Source organism: Pleurodeles waltl, chromosome 12, assembly GCF_031143425.1.
Source record: "Pleurodeles waltl isolate 20211129_DDA chromosome 12, aPleWal1.hap1.20221129, whole genome shotgun sequence".
In the NCBI taxonomy this organism is placed as follows: Eukaryota; Metazoa; Chordata; class Amphibia; order Caudata; family Salamandridae; genus Pleurodeles; species Pleurodeles waltl.
In genome coordinates, this window is record NC_090451.1 from 364,971,673 (window position 1) to 364,998,220 (window position 26,548).

General features: G+C 42.1%; 1 protein-coding gene across 1 annotated transcript in view; it reads right to left on the minus strand.

The window, feature by feature from the left end:
* Positions 1-2,434: 2,434 nt before the first annotated feature.
* ORC6 (origin recognition complex subunit 6) overlaps positions 2,435-26,548 on the minus strand; it is a 93,374-nt gene continuing 69,260 nt past the window's right edge. The window contains exons 3-7 of the mRNA XM_069216633.1: positions 24,584-24,747; positions 16,780-16,869; positions 14,891-15,003; positions 11,165-11,239; positions 2,435-3,603 (exon numbers count right to left, since the gene is read on the minus strand). Coding sequence (XP_069072734.1) covers positions 3,479-3,603; positions 11,165-11,239; positions 14,891-15,003; positions 16,780-16,869; positions 24,584-24,747 — 567 coding nt within the window. The 3' untranslated portion in view covers positions 2,435-3,478. The remainder of the gene's footprint in view (positions 3,604-11,164; positions 11,240-14,890; positions 15,004-16,779; positions 16,870-24,583; positions 24,748-26,548) is intronic.

Genomic DNA, 26,548 nt, shown 5'->3' on the forward strand with positions numbered 1-26,548 from the left:
GAAGTAGATAGCAGGATGTTCTTGAAGATTTGTGGTGGGCAAGGGTCAGAAGGGCAACCAGAAGGTCTGCTTGCTTTGACCAAATCCATAAATTCATCCTGGGATATTTGTTTGAAGGACTGTAGAGGTTGGGATGGTTTGTTCTTAAAGGGTATTTTAGGAAAGGGGTTGGTGCTGATGTTTTTCTTCGGTTTTAAATAGGAGTCCAATGTGTCTGCCTTGGTTGTGTAGTGAGTTGCCAATTTGTTTGTGAAATCTTGAGTGGTGGCATGACTTCCTTCCATGCATGTAGGTTTCGAAATTCATTAAGAATTTTATAAAATTCCTTGGTTGTAGATTGAGCATTTTGAATTCTGTCTGAGCAGTATCTTTTTTTTAACCTTTTTGATTGATGATTTGTATATCCTGTTAAGTTTGTGTAGCTGCAGTTTGTCTTGACTGTTGTTTGTTTTGAGCCAGGTCCGCTGCAACTTTCTTATTTGTTGCTTTATCTTTTTAAGTTCTGTGTTTCTCCAAGGTGTTGGTTTTCTTTTGCAGTGTTTAGTTTTTTTGAGTGGTATTAGGACATCAAAAGCTTCCTGTAGCCACTCAAAGTTTTGGTACAGAATTAATTTTATCTAGATCTGGGTTTGCTGTTAGTTGTGTTTCTAAGTGATCCAAATTGAGTTTGCTCCATGGTCGATAGGTGTATGTATGCAAGTAGTTGTGAGGTGTGTTGATTTGGCGCTTGTTTCTTCCGCTCACCTTGAAACAAGGCCTCAAGTGTCCCTCAAGTAAGTAAGGATGGATGCCAAAGAGGGAATATTTTTAGGAACACAGATTAAAAAAAAAAAAAAAAAAAAAAAAAAAAAAAAAGGCAGACTCTTCCCCCCCCCCCCCCCCCCCCCCCCCCCCAAAAGGCAAAGGTATTTGATGCACTACATCAAGACCTGTTGTGGTGCAAGTTGCAAAACTGGGAAGTACTTCTGTCCTGTTTCTTTAGACTAAGCAGCTCAATAAATCAACCTCAACTCGGATCCAACTTGATGGTTCCAGTGGTCTCACCTTATGCACCCTAGCTGCTGATAGGTTAACAAAAGGATTTCCGCTGGGACTTTTGCTTTTGGCTAAGTCTTTAAGTGACCTCCCACTAGTTCTCCTTAGATCTGACTTGACAGCACAGCCATTTGCAAGACCCATGGTCAATCACTAAAATATACATAGAGAAGGCTTTAGCCACTCTGAGGAGCATTTCTCTCTCACTTTCTGCTAAAGGCTGTACAGTGTATCATTTCACATTGTATGGTATAATTGCATCGCAATAAAAGAGGTACTAATTTAAATTACAAAAGTGTGCTCATTTCTCACATTAAATTATTTATTCATGTATTAGATTCAGATTGCAAGTTAGAAGTCCTAGCTTTGGGAATTAGAAGGAAGGCATACCCATGGATTTGGCGCCATCTTTACAAACTCAATGTCTCTGCATATAAATATTATGGTAAGTGAGATTTTTAGTACAACGAGGTGACTTGACTGACTTAATTCTGTCTATGGGGGTTTAATCTCTTGGACCTTTATGCAGACATTTAAAGCAACAGTAGTTAATTTATCAATGTTTACACACCAAGCCACAGACGTCTTTGAAAGGGCTTTAGTTTAGTGCTCCCCATTGCTGCTACCCAGCAGCTGGCAAATCAATTTTTCACTTCAGTGGCGGAAATTCAGACAATGTTTTGCAGTAAATTGATGCATAATGATTAATTGCAAGTCAAATGGGCATTTATATTGGCGCTATTAAATGGTGGTCTAGGCTGTGCTAAGTTGTACTGAATTTACTCAGTGGGTTATTTGATAATTAGTAAATTAATTTTGCTACTTCGACCTCAACTTTTAAAACCTACTTTAATTAGCATCTACTTGAAGAAATTGCATACATAAGTTAGATATGAAATATGCTGCAAAAACAAGTAAATCACTGAATATATGGCATTGGTTTAAGTCTTCATTTGGCCTTAATCAGCACTGAGAGTTTGTGGCTGATCCTTGGCTAAGGCATTTATTACTCTAAATGTAACAAGAAATGAGGATTTCGTCAAATCAGATTAGGTGGGACTATAATAAATTCGCAACAGGACATGTGATTGTAAAGTAAAACGTGTTAATAACCTCTTGTGTGTTGCTGTTTTATTGTAATACCAACAGAAGGCTAGTTTGAGACCATTGCATAGTGACAATTCTATTCTGTAAGACCAAATAAAGCAGCATTACCCTATATATTTTATCTTCTCCTCAGATAGCCATTGTGCTGGGACTGTATACTGGTCAAATTTAGAAATGTTAACTTTGACTAACGGCTATTTAAAAGCATTCTGGTGTTGTATAGACTGTAAAGGCTGCTAAACGTTATATTTTTTTCTGACTGCAAAATAAAATGATTGCTGGACTTCAATGAAAAGTTTAAAACGGATTTTTAATGCAAGATTTAAAACAATCCTAAGCCACTAGACCATTTGAAAATACCTTTAGGTTGCACAAACAAATGTCTAACATAAGTACAAAAATGCAAATGGTTGCAAAGCAAACTTTCTACGGATGAGCATGCAAATAGTGCAGTGTAATTTTAATCACGATTCCTAGTAAAGGACACCATCAACTATTTGAGTAAAGGCGAGGAAACATTGTGCAGTTCACTTCATACCACTAGATAACCCCCGCAATTGCAGATACTGAATCCATAACAACACAGAATTAATTGTACTACCCTGATACAGTTAAGAATCGCAGCCTGCCATCGTGGCCACTGGAAACCGCAATCATCGCCTTGCAGCCAAAGAGTTAAAACGTGTTAAAACAAATTTAAAAGAAATTATATTAAAGTTAAAACAGTGTCCTGTGAATAAATAAAAAGAAAAAACAAGAGTTAGAAGGGGGGCGCCCTGGCTGAGTTGCAACAATCAGATATGCCTTTCAGTCCAGTGACAGACCAGATTCCATGGCTTCGAGCCAAGTTTAAGGTGCAGAGCAACACTCGCGATTAAACTGCTTAGGAAGACGCACGCAGAAAGTCAAACGGTGGATGATCTTCATTGTCCAGAGCAGATCCTTGAGGAGGCCAAAACCATGCATCAGACTAAACCAAATACAGAACTGATGCACACACAGCAGTCTCTTATAACAAACAGTAGTTGGGAGAGAAAAGGAAATAAATAAAACAGTTCATAAACAAAAACACACATTCAAAATGGGGTTAACCCTGGAATAGTCGTTCCTATACGCAGCTTTCTTTGTATTATTATGTTTCTAGCAGGCGGTCAAAGGGGAAGCAAGTCCTCATCAGAGGCCCACATTTAACAACGCAATGGTCTCCACAAAAAGAGCTTTGCCAACATTGCATCCCAATGTCATGTCCAGTCCCAGGTCCAAGTCCAGGTTCAGGTCCGAGCTGTGAAAATTAATACAGTTACGAGCTTAGGTGGTAAATATTGAAGGACACTTCTCACTCGCTTGTTTTTGGTGCTTTTGCAGCTTTTTCTAGTATCTTCCGCTTCCATTCTTCATAGTCTTGTTTGACTTCAGCCTCATTCTTGGTCTTTGATTGTTTCAAGGGTGCCTCGTCATCCTCTGTAAGGAAACAAAAAGTTCACATACTCAGTAGACATGCCCATGAAGAACAGTGAAAGGTGAAAAATGCCAGCCTTGCGATCTATCAGGTGCTCCCTTCGTTCCATCTCTCTTCCATTAGAGACCTGACAGCTGACAGATGACGGACAATTTAAAGGGATCTCATTTTAGAAAGGATAAAGTTATCATTATGGTGGCTTTTATTCCTAGTCCATAGGTCCTCTCATGAACAATTAGTTACTCTGTCATTTAGTGGTCAGACTAGATACTCCTTCTCAAACCTATTAAAAACAAAGCTCTGCTCAGCAGGTATCTCAGGTGCCAAAAGTGTGCTTCAAATTACATAACATACAACACAACATAAACAATTGCATGCAGTACTCATTTGTAGCACAGGTACACACCCATGTGACAATAGAAATAACGATCAGAGGAGAAAAAGTGTTGTTGAGTAATCCGTGACTCATGCAAATACATTATCTATGACCAAATTTCACATTACCTTCTAGAAAAGAATCAAAACCACAGAATGTGAGCAGGGTAGCCCACCCAGGCACCATGCATTTCCCTCGAAAAGGAACATATGCAAGGAGAATGGCATTTTTGACTCTGGTAGAAATGTGATTGGATGGTTCATGAAAGCAATATCCCCTGTACTGAGTAGCCTATATGTGATTCAAGAAGTTGTTCGGGAACAGTGGCATGGAGACAACTGTTGTCACTCATGGAGATGTTGACAGGCAAATAGCTTGCAGTATTTCCCTTATGTCTGGCTACGAACATGGAACTCATTAATGTACAGCAAAGAAAGCGCAGAGGAAAAACTGTTGGGTATACTTCTAAAACCACTGCTGGGAAAGACCACGGATGTGACTGAAGAACTACTTTGTCAATTGAACACAAGTGGTGTGTGTTCCTGAAGCACACAGTTCACTGATCTAATTTGAAGCCATCTGGCCACTGCAGTTAGAATCAAAATGCCTATAAAATTAACAGTAGATGGCCTTCAATATGGAAAAGAGCACCAATAGACTCTTCCTGTAGGTGCCAATTGCTTCCAAGCAGCTTTCCCCAAGTTCCCATTGGTATGTCTGATGGTGTCAGTTACCGGGAGAAGGGCAAACACTAAGTAAAACATGTAAGGGGAATAAGCTATTTGTGTAAGACCCAGAAGCAGCACCTCTGCCTTTAAAACCAGTTTCAGTACTAATGCATGTGCAACCACCAGAATGTCTTTAGTGTTCGGAGACATGCAAACATTGGCTCACGATACCAGCTGCTTATCAGTTTTAGAAGAGGATGATGGAGGATCCATTGCAGGTGGATTAGTAGGAGCATGTACCTTACTGTAAGCTGGATGGCAATCCTCTAAAAGAGTCCAATTTGTCATGTTGAGCAGCTGCAACTATCCAAGGACTCACAGGATCAAAGGTAGGGTTGGGGGTTGGCGCGTGAGTGGATGGAGTACAAAAGTTCTCATTGATTGATCGTTGGAATGCCTTCACTGACTGTGCCCTTATTGTTCCAAGATAAAGATAGAAGGCTTGGGTAGTTTTTCATCTGGTTTCCTGTGCCTGCTTGAGGGCCTAGGGATCGATATGGAATAAAAGCTTGGTGGAGAAGCAAACCTGGCAATAAGAACACAAACGCTCTAATTTTATTACAAGACCGGAGGCTCATATTATGCAGTCTTTTCTTGTTTTAATTTAAACAGTAGCCAAGAAAGAAAACTACATTTCCCAAGAAAAGGAAAAACTCCAAAGTGACGTCACAATGGGTGGGAACAACCAACGGGACGTTGAGCACAGCTATTAATATATTGACTGTGAACAAGACTTCTTGCTGCTCGCATTCGAGATAAGTACTTGCAACTTTTAGTTCAAAAGGCCAGGGCACTCGTATGAAATAAGGTAAGAGTCTGTACAGTTAGGTTCTTGGTCTTCGGAAAATCAGTATATAATCCAAACAGAGTTAAAGTTCAGCATCTTTATTCTTGTGCGAGGTTTTTATACATGTTCATCACATCAGAAAGATTCCATATGTGGTCATCACAACAACATCCAACAGCCAACACGTGTTTCGTCTCCGAGAAATGAATCTCATTGACTTCCTCAGGGCAAAATATAAGTAAGGTGTTAACATGAATAGATGGCTTATCCTAATCAAGTAGAACTCTTCAAGATAATGTACGATCAATAGAGAAAGAGTAGTGGGAATCACGTGACGGGGCAAAACACTATTATCCCCGAGTCTTCGTGAGGGAGTACTCATAACTCAGCACGTATGGATCCAAAATCTTTTATGGTGCGATCTATAAAAACAGTTCTTTTGGGTAAATTCTTGTGTTGGGGCGCTGTGTCTTGCTCCCCGATAATTAAGCTAGAGGTATAAGGTATAGAAGAGACACAGAGTAAGGTCTCAGTAGTGTGTAAAACTCCTCGGCATACTCGCACCTTTTATCTTTATTCATATTCAGTATTTTTCATATTTACTGTTACTTTTACTTTATTCTTATTATATGCATACCTCCTTGTTAATCTGCTTTATCCTTGCGCTCGCTCTTGTGCGTGCATGCTTCTGTGTGGCCTCTGGTCTTCCAACGGTCGTCTTCGGCCATTGGAAACGCATTGTACTGTGCAACCTCTTGCCTCAGCCTTTGGAGTTTATTGCTCCGGTCGCTTCCCTGCGACGACTGCTCTTCCGCCTTGCTTTCCTGGTTCCTTACCCCCTGGGAGGGTTTTAGTTTTAGGTTACAGCCTCTTCTTGTTGTAGCGTTAGGATTTTTCTTTGTTCACTCAATACCTCTATCCTCAGGCCACTCCCCCCTCTCCTAGCTTGTTTTTTAACTCTTTTTTGCTGGTTAACTCTTGTTTACCAGTTTCTATTTATTTTTCTACATATTTTTGGCTATTACTTCAATATGTCTGAGGAAGAAGACACTCATTTTCTCCAGGAAACCTTAAAGAATTTCATAAAAGACTCTGTCCAACAGGCTATGTCTGTTTCAGTGTTAGATATGTCGAAAACTTTAGAAGTCTCTTTTTCAAAAATTATTTCTACAAATGAGGTGCCTTCTATCAAAGGCAAGAAACATGCAGACTCCCTTCCGGGCCCTCAAAAGACATTTCTGTTTCTTTTGGTCCTCCCACCCGAGAGGTTCCTAAATCGGGACCCCCCCTTCCTCCCCCATCCACATTACCCCTTTGAGAGACACGGATGATGATGATGATGATGATGATAATGACTCCCTCAGCCATACTGATGATGTAAATAGATCTGTTGATCAATAAGTTTATGGGCCTCTGGAGAAAAGGCAGAAAATGTCTCCTTCTGACGGGAGGTGCAGCTCACCCTGTGTCTCAAATTTTAGTGGACCATTCTGGTGAACCTATGTTCAACCCTTCCTTTATGGTACATCCCAACTCTAAGGAATGGTTTCCTACTGACCATGTCGCAGAATATGTTTTTTATTTACGTCATTTTATAGACAAGGTTACCAGGAATAAACTAAAGTCTGAGTGTCCACGTCCTTCAATATCCACCAATGTTATCACTACCCCTGCTATTGACCCAAACATACTCATGTTTCTTACCAAATTTGGGAAAGATCCCAAAAAGGGTGTGGATAGAGCCTGGTCCGGTTGCCAGGATAAGCTGTTTGACTTGGTGGGTCCTCTAACCAGGAGTCTTGATTGGGCAGAAGAGGCAAAAATGGAGCAGTCTCCTATAGACCCCGTGGTTCTTCCTAATTGGGCACAACGTGCTATTTGTATGCTGGGCAATGCAAACACCCAGGTATCCATTGAAAGAAGGAAGAGTCTTCTTCTGAAGATTTACCTCAAAATGGCGTTGCTGGCCTCCAAAGAAGATGGTCCTTCGGCTAATGCCCTATTTGGAGATTCCTTTATAAAAAGAACTTGGCAAGTATGTCTCCACCTTTGCCACTTTAGATAAGGCTCATCTCTCTCTGAAGAAGATTTTTTCCATCACATGTTTTCTCCAGGGCCGGCAAAGGCAGGAGTCGCTTTGTCGGCCACTCCCTCAGGGGTCAATACCCCAACCGAGACTCCTACTCTCAGCAGAACCAGCCTGATGCCTACTTGGGATATAAGCCACACATCTACCCCACCGTTCAAGAGTTACCAGAGCAGAGGATACTCCAATAAAGGAGAACAATTGTGCGGTAGGTGTTTTCAATTCTGGCCTACCTCTGGTAGGAGGCAGATTAGCTTTGTTCGTAGATTCATGGTTGCTTCTCACGTCAGATCCTTGGGTGATTCAGTCCATTCAGGGTTACCTCTTAGAATTTTATCACCCCCCCCCCCCAATCCAATCTTCTTTCCTCTTCCCTTGGTTTTCTCTCAAGGAAAACACCAGCTCCTCCACAACGAGATTCAATCCCTCCTCTCCAAACAGGCCATAGAGCCAGTTCAGTTCAACTCTTTCAGTTTTCTCAACACCATTTTCTTGGTCCAAAAGAAAAACCAGAAGTTTCGGCTAGTTCTAAATCTCAATTTCAACAATTTTGTAATTTATCGCCATTTCAAAAATGGAGACTATCCTCCACCTCAGGAACATTCTACTTCAAAACGATTGGTTGGTCAGATTAGATCTTGAAGATGCTTACCTTACAGTACCAATCCGTCCCTCTCACAGGATATATCTCCAATTTCAATGGGGAAACTCCTTTTACCAATACACAGTCCTTCCTTTCGGCCTCTTGGTGTTTCACCAAGATTCTCTAGCCCGTAGCAGCTCTCCTCAGATCTCGAGGTGTCCGCCTCATTCTCTATCTAGACAATTTTCTCCTTAGGCACAGGACAGAGATCTGCTTCTTTCCCACTTGCATCTTTGTCAAAATCTTCTCTTCAAGTTAGGATTTCTCATAAATTTCAGAAATCTGCCATCATTCCCGCTCAAAAGCTGGAATTCCTCGGTTTTCTCATATACGCTACTCTTTCTATTCTTCAACTTCCCCAGCACAAGGTCTCCCTAATCAAAAAGGAAATTCATCATTCTTTATCTCTTCCTCATATCTCTCTCAAAAACTCTGGCTCGTCTGGTAGGGCTTCTTGCTTCCTCAATTCAGGCTATCTTCCCAGGTCCCCTGCATTACCGCGCCCTTCAGTGTTTGAAGATTCGCCATCTTCACAAGGGTCTTGCCTATTCCGATCCTCTTGCTCTAGACCCAGAGTCCAGAGAGGAACTACTTTGGTGGCTGACACACCTAGATGCTTGGAACGGGAGAACTATCTTCTCTGCCGCCTCAGATCTTGTATTAGAATCCGATGGAAGTCGGATTGGTTGGGGCGCAAGATGTGGTCGGTTCTCGACTGGAGGCACATGGTCTCAGAAGGAGTCCTTCTTGCACATAAACAGTTTAGAGATACTTGCAGGTTTCTTTGACATTCGCTCCTTTAAGAAAGACAAGGTAAGCTGCACCATTCTTCTCCGAATGGACAACCTCACTGCCATTAGGTTCATCAACCGTCTAGGAGGCACCAGGTCCAAGGTTTTAGCAACCCTAGCAAAGCATCTGTGGGAATATTGTCTTCCTCGAAACATCTCAGTCAGGGCAGTTTACCTGCCAGGAAAATTGAATACAGGCCCAGACTGGTGCTCCAGACATCTTCAGGATTCCAGCGATTGACAGCTGCACCCTTCAGTGTCCAATTGTCTTATTTCCATCTTTGGCAACTTTTCCATAGATCTTTTTGTTTCACGCCTCAATTCCCATCTTCCTTCCTTCTTCAGCTGGAGACCGGATCCCCAGGCTCTCGCCATGGATGCTTTCCTTCAGGTCTGGCCATCATATCTTCTTTACCCTTTTCCTCCTTTCCTTTTGATTCCTCAAGTCCTTGCACAGGCACACAGACAGCAGTCCACTCTGGTTCTCATAACCCCCTTTTGGCAAGCACAGTCTTGGTATCCAACTCTTTTGGAATTAGCAGCTGACTGTCTGGTCTGGCTTCCTCATTTCCCCAACTTATTGCTGGATCCCCAAGGTCAACAACACCACATAGTTCTCGACAATTCCTTGTTTCTCATAGCTTGGAAGATTTCGGGTCGTCCTGGAGAAACCCAGGAATTTCGGAAGATGCTCTCAAACTCATTCAACAGTCTAGAGGCCCTGGTACCACCAAGGCCTATAAATCTGCTTGGGCCGCTTAGTGCAGCTGGTGTATGGACAGGAAATCGGATCTCCTTTCAGCTGATGTAGTGTTGGTAGTGAACTTCCTTGCTTCTTTGGCTTCACAGGGTAAAGCTTATCATACTATTAATACTTACAGATCAGCCATTTCAGCTGAACACTATAGAGTCAATGGCAGACTGATTGGTGAGCACCCTCTCGTTTGTCAACTTTTAAAGGGAGTAAGATATGTTTTTCCTCTATCTCCTAAGTACACAATAATGTGGGATGTTAATTTGGTGTTAAAATTCCTCATCGACTGGCCGGATAATGCTTTCCTTTCCCTTAAGCAACTGTCAGCAAAACTGACTATGCTTTTATGTCTTATTTCCCTTAAACGTGTTTTGGATGTTAAAGCTTTGGATGTGGCCTCCTTTTTATTTTCTCCTCTAGGTGTTTTTCAGGTTCAAAGACATACTAAGACTAACCTTGCCTCTGTTCATTATCCGTTTTTTCCGTCTCAACTCAAATTGTGTGTTGCAACTTGTTTAAAGAATTATGTGAATCGTACTGCAGACCCGAGATCATCCTTAGCCTCCCAGTTACTAATTTCTTTCCAAAAGCCTCATAAACCTGTTTCTTCCCCTACCTTACCCTGTTGGGTAAGATGGATCATGTCTTTAGCTGGGATCAATGTTGATTCCTTTGGAGCCCATTCTGCTAGAGGTGGTATGGCCTCTCGGGCTGTCTGGGCTGGAGCCTCATTGCCGGATATTCTCATGTCTGAAGACTGGTCCAAAAAACATTTAGAACCTTTTATTGTAAACCAATTTCTCATGTTTCAGATTCTGTTATTGCTATGCTTTAAACATGCGTAATATGAGCCTCCAGTTTTTTGATAAAATTTAGATTTTCCTAGCCTTGCTGTCTGAAAGGCTAGATTTTATTAAAGACACGGAGGCGCATCCGTGTCTTTAATAAAATCTAGGCTTTCAGACACCAAGGCTAGAAAAATATCAATTCTCCTGCAGGGAACCAAAGTCTATATGGGCAGCACCTGAATCACATTCATTAGGACTGCAAAGCACTTCATTTACAGGGTACAATTTCTCTGCCTCAATGCTTCCAATGTCACCATCCGAATCTCAACATCCACCCGAGAGCCTATGGAAAGAGGATAACGGTCAAAACATTTGCTAGGTTATCAAAACCTTCCTGTTCTCTCACAATCCCCGAGCAACATTCTAAACTCATTAATTCTTAGTATCTCAGAATCTACATTCTACGGGGTAACCAGGAGCTTAAAGGAAAGAGAATGACAAAATAAATGAGAATGGTGTCTGGACGTGATGTACCACACACCATTACCAGTGCCCAATGAGCACCCACACTGAATGCCAAAGCTCAGATAAAAAAATAAGCAAAACCTACCTTCTTCCTTTGCAATCCTTTCAAGTAAGGTTTTTGGTCTTTTGGTCGACGGTTGAGCAGACTGCAGGTTTTCCTCTGCATTCAAGAAATGAAACCATTTAAATTCCCACAAACAGCTTTGGAAAAAGTCACAATCTTAAGCGGATTCCATATCACATCGAGCACAGAGTATAGAGGAATGCTGTCATTAATTCACAAAAATGTTTTAATTATTCCCACGCCCCAGAAAGTGCCCAAAATGAATTTTAATTAGGGTAGTTATAGATGACTGAGAAGGCTCTGTGTGTGGCCAAGATTGTCCATAGAAACAGGGTTGAATATATATCATGGGGAAGGGTACATCTATTCATCAGGTAAACCTGCTACATACATTTATATTTTGATTGTGTCCCTGAGGAGCAGGTTAAGTTTTGCTAGTTATTCTTGGTCGCCATGAATGTTCAAACACACGGAGGAAGACAGTCTTAAAAAGATAGGGTTTAAGCCTCTTGCTTTGGCTATCAGTAGAAGGAAATCTGAGACAGGTATTGCATTACGGAGTCTAGATGTATATGACGAGTATAACTTTACATTACAGTAGTTACATCTTTGCTTAATAATGTTTCTTAATTTTGCAAAAGGGTAGAGGGTTGGCAAAGGGTGGTGTTGCGTATTCCCAAGATGGGATTTGTTGGACGTGTCTCTGTTCTGTTTAGTAGTGGCTGCTACTCTAAGCAATAAAGCACAACCATAACAAATTTAGTTTAAGCACTCATATCCAGGCCTGAATAACCAACGAGGACTTCAGTAAATGAATCTTGCTGGCTGAGAACTCCACCAAAAAAAGAATTCAGCCTGCAGTGTCTCGGCTTGCAAGAAGCACTGGAAAATGTTAAATGCAGAGGTTAAAGGCATTGATATTAAAGAGCCATTAGGAATACAAGGAATATGGAGAGGTGGTCATCATTTGTACAAATTGTTGTCAAGTTTCACAGGAAGGAGGTGAACCCCTTCAGGAAAGTACAGTCGAATCCCCGGGGGAATAATAAGAGCAAGGCGAGGAGCACCTGGAAATCCACAGTGGTGGAAGCTGGCAACAAGATAACTAAGACTACCAAGTAGAAGTCCTGGATGTCAGTCCAAGAAGATACCATCAAACACCTGGTGGTGGCTATCTCCATAAAGCAGGCAGAAGATCGAATCCCAATTTCAATAGTTGCAGTGCTGCAGACAGACTGTTACTGGCCAGCCTTGACAGAAATGAAGAATGTGTTTGTTTTGTGGAACTAATAATACTGAATAGGAGTTTGATGGAAGGGTTTTTGTGCTTAGTTTATATGATGTGGGGTAGAAGATTGTTATGGGTTTAAGTACTGTGGGGGTTAGAGGCATGCAAGAACCTACCTGGAAAGGTAGCTGCATGGGTTCTTTTCTTTGGCCCTTTCCTACCAAATCCAAACAGATGAAGCTGCCAGTTTAGATAAACTGGTGTGATGAAAGGGTCCGTGTATTCAATTTTTGAAATAATTACAAAACCCTTACAAGCCAACCCTATATCTATTAATGTACCTAAAAGGATTATTTGCTCTAAATTCTACAGTCAAAATCAAAAATTGCCACTTCACAAGTGCTAATCTATCTCCCATTAAACCAATTCTTCTGCAGATTGCTTACTTCATCAAGAGTCTACAAGATGTCACAAAAACCTTCCGATACATCTATAATTTTCCTGTCCTCCCCATACCCATCAAGCTGCAGTGGAGTTGAGAACCTTAAAAAGCCCACTGGGGCTGTTTAACAGTACTGGCTAGAGAAGAAGTCTGAACTTAAGTTTCTTTTTAAAATGGGAGGCATGGCTGCCTCCTTTGGAGCAGTTACAGGCCCCCTACAAGTCCTGTAGGTCAGGTGCCATAGTTGCTTTGGGGTTTTAAGAAATACACGGTTCTAAACTTCATGTGCCTGCTGTTCCTTCTTTATTAGCTGTAGTACCGAAGTGCACTTGTGACCCGCTCAGATGTAAACCTCAGTCTCCTAAAGGCCGCTAATCATGTCCTACCTCTATGTCCATGTCCTGTGTATACATAGCTTGGCAGGGATGAACTAGATGCGATACTTAATACACTCTTGGGGTAACACAAGGGTAATTAAGACAATCAGGTAAGGCATTTAGATGGACATCCACCATTGCAGATAACTGCATCTTGAATTCGGTTCCATCAGACTCTCTGTCATGCAGACACAAGGCAACACTGAATTACATGATGCAGTAACATTTTTCATGCACAGAAAAGAAAGAACCTGCAAGAACCCGCCGAACTTCCTTGAGGGTAACCCAAAGAATAAAACGGCAGAAAGCACGTGTAGAGACCGCACCATTTTTCAAACGTTTTTATGCTAAACCTCCTCATCACCTTCAGCAAAGGAATGTTAGTCAATCCTCCCGCGTGACACAACAGCTAACATTTTCTCGTTGTAGAAGCCTTTAGGGGTATTTCATCTAAGGAATGTATCGATAAAAATGATGTACAGTAGTGCGTTTTAATAATTCCTAATAAACTGAGCATAAAAGATAAAGAGGGAGAGCTTAGGCAAGCAGAACTTAGGGAAAGAAAAGTCTAAATGCTGTTGTTTTTTCTCTCCTAACAAAGCGATATCATTCTATTCTTCCTGTAATGACTTATGTCAGGCAGCATAACTAGCAGATACATTATTATGCTCTATTTTATATACTGCTTATGTGTTTGTTCTTAAGCAAAAAAACACTTGTAAAGCCAATAGGTCTGGTGATGAATGCTAGTCTTTTCGCTCTGTCAATGCCCATTTCGTCATGTTTTTCGGGGAAGCGGTTAAACCCTTGTCAATCTAAAAAACAATTATTGGTTAAAAGCTAAAATAACTTATTGGTCTAAAAAAGCACACGTTTCTATATTAGTCCCCGACACTGAAGGGAGTATGAGTGTGGCGTGCGCTCCTTGACAAAGGGCAGAATGCCATCATTCGAGTGGGCTGGCCCACTGCACTATGGTGTAGCGGGCGCAAGACAAATCAGAACGAAATTACCAGACCAATGAATAAAGAGGGCTGGCTGAAAGTCCCTGTAAGTAAGTGTATCACATAAAAAATGGAAGTAATATTCAAAAGGTCCTGGCTAACACCAGACCTACAAAAATGTGGACAATTTAAAAAAAAAAAAAACACCCAGCCTTAGAATGATTGTAGTCTCAGGGTGTATTCTAGTATGTCAAACTGACCCGATTTCATTTCTATAAGATTACTTCATAAAACAGTTTGAAAGGATGTATTAAGGCAATATTGCAGCCACTCTCTATGCAGAAACTGAACTTCCAGCAATGTTCACTCATGGCGCAGGCCCTGGAAATGAACCAAGACTACTGAACGTATGCAGCAAAGGAGGACCAAACTAGGTGGTGCGATTGGCAAACTAGATTATGCACACAAAAATAAAGACTATGCAGAAGAAAGTGAAACGTCTGCATCTGCAGCAGTATTATTTATTTACTTTATCAGTTAAATACGCATTAAGAATGCATAGAGAAGTGTGTGACCTGATTAATAGCCATTTAACACATGAATTCAGCAATGAGTAAGTAAGAAGTAGCCAGTTCAAACTTGTAAAAACGTCTGGTTCTGCGCTGCACCACTCGTGACATTGTTTTTGGCGGCTTGTGACTCGACTGAGCGCGTGGTAAGAATCTCATTTTCAATTGGCAATACACTTTCACTTACGGCAAAGCTGTTGGCCGATCTTCTCCAGCTGGACGCACAGACGCTCGAAGATGCTCTTCTTCACGCCAGAAGCAGACACAAGTTTATTCTTCTCTACTCTCATTTTCTGGCAGCTAAAAAATGTAATTACAAAATCTATAATTATTTTGGAGATGTGCCTATAGGAGCTGAAAAACTGAGCTGTTCCCGTGATCAGAAAAATAATAATAATAATTATATATATATATATATATATATATATATATACATACACACACACACACACACATATACACACATATACACACATTTATTAAGGTGGTTCCAACTAACAAAGGTATTTTGCACCCTTGAGACACATAAGCCCCGAATACAAGTGGGATGGGTAATTGCTGAAATGCACTTTCTTAGGAATAGCGAGGTTCCCCTGTGAGTGAGTTTACTTACAGGGGCTGGTTGTGGGTGTTATTGGGTTCGACTGCTTGAATTATTGAACACTCACAAAACTACTTCGCATTAGTTTGTGGGTTTTCACAAATGGTAAGGGGATCAATTCCGAGCCAGGACACATTTAGAAATGTACTGCTAGCGACTGTAGGGGTACGTCCAGGTAATAAACAGGGGAAAGAAAGTATGCCCTCTATAGTGTAACAAAATTAAGAATTTTAAAATTAAAATACATATGTACTTCAAAACTGTGGCCCTAACTATAACTGGGTGATATGTGATCAAGAGATTTGCAACAAAAAAAACAAGCATTTGCAATGCAATGGTTCTCGCGTTTGCTCGAGGTAGAGCTATTAGCGTTGTAAATTCCTAACTGCACTTTTCTTGCCACACAAACTGAAAATAAATAGTAAAACAGTTGACATAAGCGAGCTGATTCAAAGCAGCGCCCTGAGCGCGAAGAGAGAGAGAAAAGGAAAAAGAAGTTCGCTCGCAGTCAAAGTTATCGACAAAAGTGCAGTTATCCATGTAACAGGGTAGATGGCCAAGGAGGTAACAAAACCGCCCTAAGGAGGGGCAAACGTAAGCAGTTACAAACGAAAAACAAAGGATTTTTGAAAGGCAAGCCCATGAACAAGTGATAGTGATGGGCGTGCGGTGGGCGTGGTTGAAAGCCCAGATACATACCAACATGCCGGAAAAGCTGCGCTTGCGCGCTGCTATGCTCAACCTAAGAAACGATGCCACCACATTAGGACAGCACAAAACTACTAAACACCCAAGTTAAGATAAAATGTTACTGAACAATTAATTCAAAAGCCTCAGTCTAACGTTTATTATACACCAGGGTCACACTAAAACGTAACTACTTAATGCAGATTCTACAGAAATCTGGGCTGATTTTACACAGGGCTATTTAAAGTAATGTTTTCTGAGGTCAATTAAACAGGTAAAATTAATTTCAATAATACTGATATGTAGTCGACAAACATAGCAAGCTTTTGCATAGGAAGACATTTTACTGTCAGATCGGTGGCATTCAGGACAAATGTGCAAATCAAAAGTCTAGACAAAGTGAAAATAAACTACAAAAAACCATGTGATCAACACGAATGCAAGAAAAAAAAAAAAAGACAAGCATGAGTAATACCTCAACATATGTCTCAATATTTGGCCACACTTTACAAGACTTTGGAATCCTAGTGCCATTTTTAGAATAGGATTGAAAATTTGGACAATTGCTATTATAATTCAAGACAACGGTGAAAAGTAGATAATACAAATTAGGGGACTGTAAATGGGGACAGAGCCTGCTAGGAAACCCACACCTACAGAAACAAGGACCATGCAGTCCTGCTGAAAGAGAATCAAAGCAGGCTGAGATGCCTTCACCAAGACTCGGAGACTGGCCTCACCTTACATTCCTCCAAGGCAATGCATGAAAACAAAGGAGACCCGCTTACCTGCATGCAGAATACAGCGCAGCCGTGGTGAAGAGGGGCTTCGACAAATCCAGGTCATTCTGCTGTGACTCTGGAAGACTAGACTCATACCTTAAAAGGCAAAAGAGATGGTTTAAGTTACAATTATTCCAGCATCATTCTAGGAATTTCAACTCTACAATGTGAAATGTTAATGATAAGAAGGGTTCTGGCTTTCGTGATCCGGGTCAGTTATTGTTAGAGACAACACTTGAACAGTTTGTGGACCATTTCTGCTATGGCGTTAAGTACTGTGTATGGAAACTGCTTTCGTGATTTTGTTTGCAGCCATGAAAGAAATCTGTCAGCAAGAGAATGGAGTAAAGGCTTCTCACCACGCATGATGTCATTCTGACCCAACTGACAAGACTGGTCTTGGTGACTTAACCATCAAGACATGACAACATCAGCACACTCTAAACCCCATCAGTTTGTAGGGACCGAGGCAGTGGGACAGTAGCACTAACAGAAAATAAGCAGGGCAGCACTCAGTGAGGCCAAACAGTCAAGGGGAAAGAATGGGATGGTGAAGGGAAGGTTGTAGGGGGTGTAGGTTTGCAGACAAAGGATGTGGAGCAGGACAACTAAAGTCTGCGGCACACCCCAAGTTGGAACAGATCAAACGGTGTGCAGTGGGGAGTTCCACAGTTCAATAAGCTCCACGTGTTAATATCCTTTTCTGCACCAGATCCACCATCTAAAATGACTCCACACCATTATTATCAATTTTATCGAGGTAGCTTTGCCTTTTGTAGCTTTTCCATGTATCTCAAAATATCAAAAGTTCACAAGTGCCAGCAGGTTGGAGATGGGAACGGAAAGCAGCTCTAGCAAATTACGTCACACCAGCCTGCATACTGTCCAGAGATTAAGCAAGTGCAGCGAGTGAGTGTAACCTCTTACCACCCCCTAGAATAGTTTTTGGGAAAAATTTTTAAAAAAAGACTCATTTAACATCACAGTTGTCATTGATGGAGCAGATATGCTAATTTGAGAAATATCTGATGATTAATGCGTGTTTATTAATGAGAAAATTCAATAGAGAAACTGCTATTAGAAAATAACGTGTATAAGCAAAATGTGCCCAAGCGGAGTGGTCACCATGTGTATTAACAAGATGCTAATTAATGAGAAAATTCATGTAAGATGTATTAATATATCTTAACTGGATGTATAACCTATGTTTTGTGTTAATTCGCATTCTTAACTTAGCCAAATTAAAGGCCTGGTTTCACTGGGCCTTGCCTGCTTATAACGTGAAGACTCGACGAGGCTTGTGAGGACTGGTAACCGGAGTAAAGGACCTTGAACTGTGCAGAGTGCAAATGGCTCAGCTAGAACATTTTGTGAATGTACCAGCGGACAGGAGATGATGAAGACAATTTGATACAATTATGTGTAGTGTAGGCTAAATTTACTTTCCCAGGACTTGAACAATAGAGGCACTGACTAAAGACTTGTATGCAACAATTCTGTTACCTGAAGAGCTGGGTGATGTTCTCATCACCAGAAGAACCAATCAAATTAATGGAACTTGAAGCCTAAGCTGAAAATTTAGATTCGGTAAACAAAAATTATAGGTTAGAGTCATAACTTCTGGTAAGTTTGACCAATTAGCAATTAGTGGGACGGACTGAGAGACCCTAATAAAAAGTCATGACAAGGGAAGCGAAATCAGAGCGGAGAGGAGAAAGTCGATGACGTCAGGAGACGCTGTCCAAAGTGCTGATAATTTGGCTTGCACTCTCTGAGCCTGATACTTTGCTGATTACGGATGACCTGGGGATGAAGGCTGACTCGTTGCTGATCCATCCTGGATAGGTAGCTATGAAAATGTGACTTATAAAATGTTGTGCCTTTTCCCCTAGGTGCCAACTGCGCTGTTCTGAATAGGTTTTCTCTCTTAGATAGATTTTTACAAAATTAATGTTTTATCCAAAATTGTTTTCGCATGAAGGCCCACATGCTGATGCTAATCTTGGTTAGGTAGGCTGACAGGGGAGACGTTGACAATTGACTGACGAATTTGCATTGCTGAATTAACCCATTAATTTTGATAATTGCTGACTTAGGATTTGCTTTGCTGTTTGTGATTCTACCGGTGAATAATGTTTTTTTGATGATTAATAAAGCTTTGAATAATAAAAAGGTAAATAAAGATTTTTGACTAGAATTCTAATCAATAGGGAATAAAAACTATTAACCTTTTCCATGAGTGATGGTTATTTCTGATTAATATGTTTTTTCTTTTGGATTTTTGAGTGGTTGATATTGATTTATTGATGTTAATTATTGGTTCAAGTAATCACTGCATGACTAGGATACTCCATGCGATTCAAAAGGTTCATCGACCTATACGCGTCCCCTTGTAAGTTTACTTACTAAGGACCAGGTGCGCTAGCATCATCATGTACTACCTCTTCCTGCTCAGGCTTTTCCCTCCTCATTCTTCCTCTTGCAACCTTCTTTCTCCTGCCACAACATTTCAATGACTTTCTCCTAACCCCTTCTTTCTTCTCCTACCTCCTCCCCCCTCGTTCATACTTTCATCTTCGGCTCTGTTATGTATTCTGTATTTCTATATTTTTCTTTCCTGCCTGATGCAATTCTCCCTCCTCCTCATCCTCCTCCTCATCCCTGCACCTCCTCCCTTTGCTTCCCCTTTTCTCCTTACCTTACCTCTCTCCAATGTGTCCAGGTCTCCTCTTACCTCCTCTGTATCTCCCTTCTTTCTGTTTGTCTCCTTTCTCACCATAGTTTTCTGCCATCTCCTCTACTCTTCAAGACACAAGGACAGAAAGCCAGATGTACTGCGAGACTTGTACTTGAGTGAAGGGTTAAAGTGGAAACGACTATTCAGGATCTGCCAGCAATGAGAAGGCTCAAGGGACTGAAGGAGTGTTTAGCATTTCACCTTATCTGATTGGCTGTCCAGGTACCAAGACTTTTGTATCAAACCTGACAAAAGCAATATGACCCTTGGCCTTACAGCACTGCTCAGTGGGACCAAGTGCTCCTCCTCGTGAAAGTCTTGAATAAACACTAGGAATGCCAATAGGTCTAGCTTTAAAGAAAAGGCACTTGGTAATGTGAAGTATTACAAGTAAATGGCATTGGAATGAAAATTGTACTGTCAAGCCATACCTAAAACTCCATGTAGGTTTGTTGGACCTGGCCCTTTTTTGCAGGATTATCCTCAAAAATGTTTGCCTTCTTTCTCCTATTTTTTCTGACTTGTTTTTCTTGGCTTTGGGACTCTGGGCACTATCACTGCCAATCAGTGCTAAAGTGCTTGTGCTCTGTCTAAATTGCATTGGAGGTTGGTTTGCGCATTATTGGCATATTTAATTTACTAGTAACTCCCTAGCATAGTGCACCATGTATGCCCAAGTCCTGTAAATCAAATGCTACTAGTGGGCCTGCAGCACTGATTGGGCCATCCACGTGAGTAGCCCTCTAAACATGTCTCGGACCTGCCATTGCAATGCCTGCGTGTGCAGTTTTAAACTGCCATTTCAACCTGGCTAGCGCACCCATTTGCCAGGCTGTAACCTTCTCTTACCTAAGACAGGCCCAAGGTAGCCCCCTGGGCAGGGTACAGAGTATTTAAAAAGTAGGACTTGTAATGGCATTTTTCTACATGCCCTGATAGTGAAATACTGCTAAATTTGTTTTTCACTATTGCAAGCCTATCTCTCCCATAGAGTAACAGGTGATTGCTTTAAAATATCTTTAAAATGGAATTTGCCATTTTGGAGCAAATAAAGATGGGGAGTTTAGGGTCTCTGAACTCACAATTTAAAAATACATCTTTTGGTGAAGTTGGTTTTTGAACTGTGAACTTGAAAATACCACTTTTAGAAAGTGGGCATTTTCGTGCTTAACCATTCTGTGCCTCTGCCTGTCTGCCAATATACACATCGGTCAGGATGACAGTTGGGCTGTTTGTGTATTCACGCTAGACAGTCACACAAAGGAAGCAGAGGTGTGCCCTGCATACCCTGATGGCCAATCACCAGACTGATGGGTTTTTCTGGGCTAGAGTGGAGGAAGGAGCTGACACTTGCACCTGAAGAGAGCTGTGCCTGCCCTCACACACAGCAGACTCCAACCCTCTGGAGTGTCTGGAGCCAGGACAGGGAAAGGCAGGGTCTTGTGTACTACGACTTCTTTTTGGAGTTTGCTTTCTTCAAAGACAGAAATGGGTATAAGTACTGGACCTCTGACACCACACAGTTAGAACACTTCTGGACTGAGGACATTCTGCCAGGAAGCAGAGCTAGATGATGCAGGAGGGACTGCCACTCTGCCTGTTGCTTTGCTGTACTGGCCTGCTGCTTGCTGCATCTGTCCTGTGAATGAAAGGAATTAACTTTGCTTTTTACATCCTGCTTTCCAAGGTTCTCTAAGGGCTTGAATAGAGCCTGCCTCCTGTTAAGTCTCAGGTCCATCAATTGGTTGAGTGTCCAGACTTGTCACGTGGTGCCAAATCCAGTTCCTGGGCCTTTGGAAGTGAGCTCTGGTGTAACCAAGAAGAACCTAAGCACATCAACTCAAGAGCGACTTCCGAACTGGTGCCGCTCTCAGACTCTGCACCCCCTCCTGCACCAGAGCTGTGGTCCGCGCTGAGTGCAATGACCATGACCTGCAACACAGGCCCGACGCTGCTGCAGCACCTCCAAAATCCCACCAAAGTTTGAGTCCTGAGTGCCATGTTACCATTGACACCAACTCCAGTGCAGCACCTGTGGCCCCATGGTGTGATCGCAACACTACAATATTGATGCCTTGGATCTCGCCTGCTGGATTCATCGAGCCTGCAGGGTCACAAGAATCAGACGCCTCACTACTAAGGCCACATCACTTCCCCTGCAACCGTAAGGAACCAACGCCTCACCTCCCTGGTAGCAGTAAGGAACTAACGACGCACCGGCTCCAACGACGCTTCACCTCTCCCACTCCGTGCAACGTATTTGCTTCCTCATCGTTTTCCAAGGTACTGTACTCAGGGTCTGTGGGACTCTGACCGGCCTGCACTCCCTCATGAGTGGTGTCAGACTGCTGGGAATGACTCCGGCGAGACACTGCGATAGAAACACAATAGCTCCAACTGGGGCTAAGTGATATACTAGGATTTACTCATTGAATATTTGTATATTTACTTGTGTATGTTGGATTTCTGTTGTTTTGGTCTTGTTTTACTCAGGTAAATATTGACTATTTTTCTAAACTGGTGTGTGGTGTGGGTGGAAGGGGTGTATACACCCTGACTGGACTCAGGGTCCCTACTTGGGCAGGGTGCAAACCACTGCCAACTAGAGACCCCATCTCCAACAAGGTTAATGACTGCCTTCTCTGCTGCTACCAGAGAAAGACAAACACCATAAACGATCTAGTTAAGTAAGACGCTTTTACAGCATTATAATGTCATGTGTGTCCCTAAAGGTTCAAATGCAGACAGCTGGATACATTTAAAAAAATGATCACAGCTGGTGGAGGGAAAGCACTTTTTTTGTAGAACCACACAACTACTGCCCAATCAAAACTAGTACTTCTGGTTCTCAGCATGCGGGGAGCCAAAGACCTTTCTAGTGATGCTCACTTAATTTTCTGGAGACAGCTACACTGTCAAGTCAGACCATAAAAAACATAGGCAAGTGAGACTGGGAGCTAGGCAGAGGATAACCGCTTTTAGCCACTGGGCCTGCCAACATCAGCATCAGGCCTCAGAGCAACTGGCCAGTTAACCTGCAGAGTTTCTAGGTATGGTTTTGCTGCAGAATCCTCAGCCTACTGACAGGAAGCCTTACACCAGCAGTGGCGAAGTTGCTAAGTGGCTGGTATCTCTAATACAGTTGCAGCAGTGCACAGGTCTCGCACATACCAGGCACTTGATACATGCCTCTCCTTCATGTCTCCCATGCGGATGACATATATAGCACGTGTGCGAGATGCTGGACATAAACACCTGCCAGATTTTGCTCCTGGGTCCGCCCCAATGTATGTATAGTGAATAAAGACCTGCCCAGACAGGTGTGGGCAAGGCACACAGACGCTTGAGCGAAACCCATGTGTTTGCTTCCCCTGCAGGGATACAGTAAGGCTATGGATGGCCCTTATGCTTGCATGGAAAATTGGCACTCAGGACTCCTTATGGGTAGAATGAACATCCAGCACTGGGTGCAGAAGGCCCCTAAGAGCCTCCAGCAAACTGTGGCACTTCACCTACTACAAAAGTGATAGCTCTGGCCCGTTGCCCTGAAGTCAGCTCAAAATAGTGCCATGTGTGTTTTGTTGTATGGAGAGGTCTGAGGTGGAGACACAGTGAGGAATCATGGAGGGAATGCAGCAAAGTAAAGAAAGGAGGAGGTAGGGAAAGAGAATAAAAGACAGGAGGGAAGGAGAGAAGAGATGGATTAGTAAAGAGGAAAAGAGCAGTGAGGAAGAGAGCACAAAATGGGTGTGAATTGTGGTGAGTGGTTAAAGAAGAGACAAATGTAGAGGCATGTGAAGAAAAGAAGGGCTAGCAATAGGAATGAGGCATGCACAACGAGAAAGAGTGGAAGAGTGGAGAGAGAAAGAGGTAGTGTAACTAGGTTTGGATAATTATACCTTTGGTGCAGCACTACAGAGTATAGTAATGTTCTTGACAGACCAACCTTCAATCATGCATGGAAACAGATACATGCTTTTTGTCTGGGTAAAGGCTCCTTCCCTATCTCTCGGCCTCCTTCATTGATGCTCAGTTTACTGAGTGAGCTTTATGTGGAGGCTGATGTCACGCGCTTCGGTGCCCTGCACACCTAATCTTGCTGTGCGAGTGATGGTGCCTCTCAAAAGGCTAAAAGAAAGGAGAAAGGCAGTAGGACGGAGGCCGGAGAGAGACCAACATTAACGGTCCTCAGAGCACTTGTGCATTGTATGGTAACAATAAACGACTGTCCAGCATCGTGTGCCTGTGTGTACATGGTATTAGTACAATTTAAAATCCTACAATGCACAGGGGCAGCTCCTCCGTTAGGGCAGAGGAGCCTCGTCCCCTCCCCAACAGCAGAAGCTGCAAAACTTTCACGAGGGGATAATAAACTGTTTATTATCCCCTCGTTGTGAAAGGGGCGGGGCATCTGGGATGAGGAGCAGTGAGGGGGAAGCGGTCAGCACTCTCCCTCACTGTGCATGTATGTTTAGCCAGCTGTCTCGAGCCGGCCAAACACTTGCGCGGTAGGCTCTCTCCAGCCCAGCAACACAGTTGCCGGGGTGGAGAGAGCCTGCACAGGCTCCAAGTCTGGCTGGGTGCTCCCAGCCAATCCTGATGCTGCTTTGAGCAGCGTCATGATTGGCCGCAGGGCAGGCTGGAAGCCTGTGCCTGCCTGCAGTCAGCAGGGAAGAGGAGCACGGGATGGCGTCAAAAAGGTAAGTGTTCATTAATATATATATTTATTTATTTTAATTCAATTTTAGGTCCTCCCACCGACCCCTCGCCCAACTCCTGCGCGCCGCACCCGCCCGTTATGAGCGAAGCGAGCTGCGACTGGCAATGCATCTATTTAACAAATGACCTCCCACATCTAGTAAAAGTAATTTTAAAAATAGCTTTGCCTTTTCATGACAGGCCCCATGTACAGATAGACGCCTTAGACGAATATTCAGAAAGTGTGGAAGTCAATACGGTTCAAACCACAAGAAAACTGCATGTTTACCATCTGTAGGATTGCAAATGTTAGCCAACATTGTGCATCCCTGATCTGGGTTTCACCTGGGATAAATCTGCCACCAAGCTCCCTACCTCTGCAGTATCTTTGAAGCGGTGTTCACTGCCTCCAGGCAGCCATACTGTACAGCCAGCTCCCGGATCCCTAGGTGGGAGTCCACGCCCAGCAAACACTCAAAGGACTTCAAATAGCTCTCGTAGCTTTTCTTGGGTAAACCTGAAAGTTTCACCAAATACTCCTTCAAGAACAAATACAAAACAATTAGACCACTGAACATACTAAATGCACGGAGTCCTGTATTTAAAACTAAAGTTCATGTGTACTAAAACAAAATCAAACTCAAGCAAATGAGGTCCAATCAGTAAACTATTTCAGATTCTGGATGTTAGCTAGCACCAATCGTGCAGCTCATTTTCTTACACCTTTACCTTAAACGGCATTGGAATGGAACTTATTCTAGTTCGAGAATTTGCTTGATGCACTTAGAGATAACCACTTTATCTAATCTTATCAGACAACTCCATATAATCAGGAACATCACATCATACCTCTTTAACTTACCTCAGGCCTAAAAAAAATATCATAAAATGTTACTTGGCTTGCTGGTCGAGGTACTTGATTAATCAACTCAATCTTACTGCAATTTGTTTGACACATGAGCTGGTCTCAAACTGTATCATCGTAGGCAAATATTTTATTACATTGAGTCCCTTTTGTCTTCATCACTTATGCAAGCAACTTCAAGTCTGAGTTCACAAGGTCTGCTGTACAAAACACTCTTGTTTGATTGTTCCATGTACAAATGATCCTTGACTTCCCTCTTAGTTTACTAAAAGCATTGCTATCAGGGCGGGCCAGGAATGTTTCTCAGTTCATGTTTAAAAATTCTCACTTTTAATGAACATATTTGTAAAGCATGACTTGGTAGTGCACTGATATTTACAGAAAGCACACTTTTCTATTGAAATGGCTAAAAACGTTCTCACTGACACACGGTTTTACTGTTAAAGGTATATAAACATACGTGTGGAAATCTGGTTCCAGCCAATATTTATTATTTGCACCTCACCAAGTAAGGTGTTCTGATTTGTGTTGATCCTCTTTAAATCTTTGCTTCCATCGCACTTCAGAATTACAAAAAAGTGCTTTCAAACTACAGATATATTTTGAAATATTTGTACAGTTCAATTGCAAACTGCGTAAATGTTGTGCGTTATAAAACAAATTTGACATCCAACAGCTTTTCATTTCACACTCCAGCAGCCCAGCACGATTGTCAGACAGTTTACAAAAACGTCTAAGTTTGCAGTGAGAGAAAACACAGTAGACACCAACCAGCTCCAGGATAAAATCAGCAGCAATTTGTAAGAAAGCATAAGCTGACATTTGACAACAGCAGATCAGACACATCAAATAGGACAAGATAAAAACAAGACTTAAAGGCATCTTTATTGCTCATTCACTTTCTGAATGAACAGAACACCTGCTCTTTGCCAGCTCGAGCTCTCACTAGAATGGGGCAACAGGCCCTAAAAATAGACTGCCCTGACAAAAACTGCGTGGGCAAGTAGATTTCTCAAGGCCTTTACCTTTACAATCCAGTGCATTCTGACAGTTATAGTCCCCGTTATCCTTAATTGAACCAATTGGACTTAAGAGATCGATTGCAATGGCTTCAAGAAGGAAGGAACGGAATCCATGAGGATATGAGGCCATCTAGAAAATGTACTCTTTTCTTCACTTCTCTTTGAGCAAGAACAGTTTCACTGGATGCCCACTTACAAAACAAAGACAACCTAGTAAATTGTTCTGGTTGCTACAATAAGTATATACAAATCTTAAAGCAAGTATTGGCAAAGCTAATAGATCTGAGTTGTATTTTGAGTTCAGACAAACACTTTAAAAAACAGTCTGCTTAAATGAAAAAAACACACACAAAACAGTAACTTTCATTCTGCACCACACGCATGGGATAAAAAATGTTATGTGCAATTATTCACTGTACTACTGATATATAAAATAGTGGTTCATGTGCTAGA